General features: G+C 45.4%; 1 protein-coding gene across 1 annotated transcript in view; it reads left to right on the top strand.

Moving 5' to 3' along the window:
• Positions 1 to 3,129, top strand: part of Dcps (decapping enzyme, scavenger) — a 45,854-nt gene that overhangs the window by 37,551 nt on the left and 5,174 nt on the right. The window contains exon 4 of the mRNA XM_005347015.3: positions 818 to 931. Within this exon, the coding sequence (XP_005347072.1) occupies positions 818 to 931 (114 nt within the window). The remainder of the gene's footprint in view (positions 1 to 817; positions 932 to 3,129) is intronic.

Here is a 3,129-nt window from a genome sequence, read left to right as displayed (position 1 = left end):
TGGAGCCTGTCCTGGAACTAGCTCTGTAGACCAGGCTGGTCTCGAACCCACAGAGATCCGCCTGCCTCTGCCTCCCGAGTGCTGGGATTAAAGGCATGTGCCACCATCGCCCTGCTGATTCCTCAGTTCTTGAGTTCTGTGAGCTCGGGAGCCCCTCAGCCTAACCCCCTTTCAGTATGGTTTTCTTACAAAGCGCCCTCCTCCCCTTCCCACATGTCCTTGGAGTCTATTCAGAACCAGGGAAGGGGGCTCCAAAGACTGTCAACTGCTACTCAGAAGGTAGTAAGAGAGCTGGAAATCCTGTGAGAGTACCATTGAAACCTGCTGTGTCTGTGTGCTTTTCTGTTCTGCTTTGACTTGTGGGGCCTGCCCGCAAGGCCTGCTGATACATAGCATTTCCAGCATCTCCAGGTGACAGTTCTCACTCACTCATTGGCCCGTAGAACCAAAGGCTTTACTGCACTGTGGCTGACTGCCACAGAAAGAAACTTCTGTGCTCTTGGCCTCTTTGAATGGTCATGGATATACAGTGTCTCCCCTGCCTTGGTAGGCACTGGACAGGTTAGCACATGGGCAGGGATGGAGTGTGGGTGTCTATGTTGACCAGGAGAAACCTAAAGGGCCCATCCCTGTCTGAGCCGCAGAGACCTGAATGATAACAGTGAGAGCCAGGATTCAGCTATGGTAGAAGTGGAGAATCTTCCAGAGCCAGTGATTGTCCATCCTGAGTTTGTAGCCATTTATAGTAGGACCATTGTTCTTGGAAGGCCCCAGTCAGCTAGGGTGAGCTTGTAAACCCTTTCTTCTCTCTTTCCAGTGGGTGTACAATATTCTTGACAAGAAGGCTGAAGCTGACCGGATTGTTTTTGAGAACCCGGACCCTTCTGATGGCTTTGTCCTCATCCCAGACCTCAAGTGGAACCAGCAGCAGGTAAAGACTAGGTTCTAGAGCAGTCCAGCCTCTAAACTCCAGCCTCATTGCTGCTGGGCTGCCTCTGGGGATCTTGCCCCTTTACAGTGCTGATTACTGTTATCTAGTAAGGAATGGCCTGCGCTCCTCCAACTGACAGTGCATAGCGTTATAGGCAACCACTTTTGCTTCCATGGATCAGCTGAAAGCCTTTTCTGACTCCACTCTTAGCCGAAAGGTAGCATGGAGGGATGTTTGCCTCCATGGCTGTAGGCTGTGTCCCCTCCGGCAGCCTTGCACCTGGAAATGCTGGGTTAAAGCCTAGTTAGTCATGGGAAGTAGGTGTGGACAGGAAGAACTGCCTCATGAGATTCTTGAAGACTGAAGTGCTTGTGACTTCAGGGCAGTTACAACCTAGGGATCACAGAGAGACGTGAAGACAGACTTGCACATGTCCATTACAGAAGCCCTGGATGCTCTTGAGCCCATGGCACAGAGAGCAGAAATCATCGGCCATCTGGCCCAGGGTTGTCAGGATCTGACCTATCAGCAGAGCAGCCATTTCCTATCCCCTTTAAGCTGGGAAAGGCTTTGGACACTGCGCCGAGACTAGCTGCATGGCTGGAACTCCTCGCTGCAGCAGCAGTGAAGGGGCCAACTTAAGTGTTCCACCTTGCTTGCTAGTGAAAGTTGGCCCTTCCTGGCCTTTCCTAAATTGTATGTTAATGGTGCCATATTTTATTCAGTGCCCCAGCTCCTTGACTTCTGACAGCAGGGAACGTCAATGCTCCTTTAGAACTTGGCAGCGTCCCCAGGAGTAAGACAGGTCAAATCTGAGCTTCTGATTCTTGTTCTGGGCTGAGGGTCAAAGGAAGAATTAAGGAAATGGAGTCCTCCAGCTTTAAGGAGCCTTTCTGGCATCCTTGAGTCTTGTTTGCCATGTCTCCTGGAAACATATTGTTCTCCTCTCTCTTCTTCTCTCCATTTCTGCTGAGAATCAAACCTAAGGTACCAAACGTATCAGACAGGAGCACTAGCCATGCCGGGCAGTGGTGGCGCACGCCTTTAATCCCAGCACTTGGGAGGCAGAGACAGGCGGATCTCTGTGAGTTCGAGACCAGCCTGAGCTAGTTACAGGACAGGCTCCAAAACCACAGAGAAACCCTGTCTCGAAAAACGAAAAAATAAATAAATAAATAAATAAATAAATAAATAAAATAAACATAATAGACTACTGAACACCAGTATGATAACCAAACCATAACTAGGAATGCAGTACAGTATCTTAAAAATATTACTTTTATTTGGCAACATAATCTTCTATATTATACAGGGAATTTGATTTATAATAAACACACAAAGCATCACAGTACACTTATCGTTATGCGTAACAAAAATTACTGTGCAAAAAAGCAGATTTAAGTATTCAGAACCAAAAAATTCAAACTCTCTTTAGAAACCTAACTCCAACATTTCATTAACAAGTTGCAGAGCGTGTTGGTACACACTTTTAGAGAAACAGAGGTAGGTGGATCTCTGTGAGTTTGAGACCAGTCTAGTCTACAAAGTACATTCCAGGACATCCAGGACTACACAGTAAATTCTTGTTTAAAACAACAACAAAAACCAAGCAACAACAACAAAAACCAAAACAAACAAAAGAAGCTACTAATTTCTGACATTATTAGTTTTATTTGAAACAAGAATGATTAATTCCAAGCAGGATTTAGTAAGGATTGTGAATAAAATAATTTTAAATGATGCACCGTTAATAGCTGCTAAACTTCAATTAGTGAAATTAATGTGTTTTTTTTCCTTCTTAAATGGCTTACCTGCGCATTGGCTTTCCTTCCATGCACCATGAAAAGTATTCTTCACCGTATTCTAAAGCCGTACCTTAAGCAAGAGAAAAGCAGTAACTTACTAAAAACTTTGATTTCTCCAGCAACTTTCATAATCATTCCACTCATTTCGTCTGTAATCAAGAATCTTGCATCCCGATATAATGTTTGTCCAGACGCACAATCATAACGGAAGGCAGTGCCTTTAAGATGACCATCATTAATTGAGGATGCTAAGTCGATTGATTATATGGAGGGTGAGGGAAAGTGTGAAAGTGGAAATGATAGCTAGTCGGTTTTGTCTCTGTTCGAAAAGCGCTTGGAGTCTCTCTCTCTCTCTCTCTCTCTCTCTCTCTCTCTCTCTCTCTCTCTCTCTCT

This window comes from Microtus ochrogaster, chromosome 5, assembly GCF_000317375.1.
Source record: "Microtus ochrogaster isolate Prairie Vole_2 chromosome 5, MicOch1.0, whole genome shotgun sequence".
Lineage (NCBI taxonomy): Eukaryota > Metazoa > Chordata > Mammalia > Rodentia > Cricetidae > Microtus > Microtus ochrogaster.
Note: the sequence above shows the minus strand (reverse complement) of the source record. Positions and strands in the feature narration are given on the sequence as shown.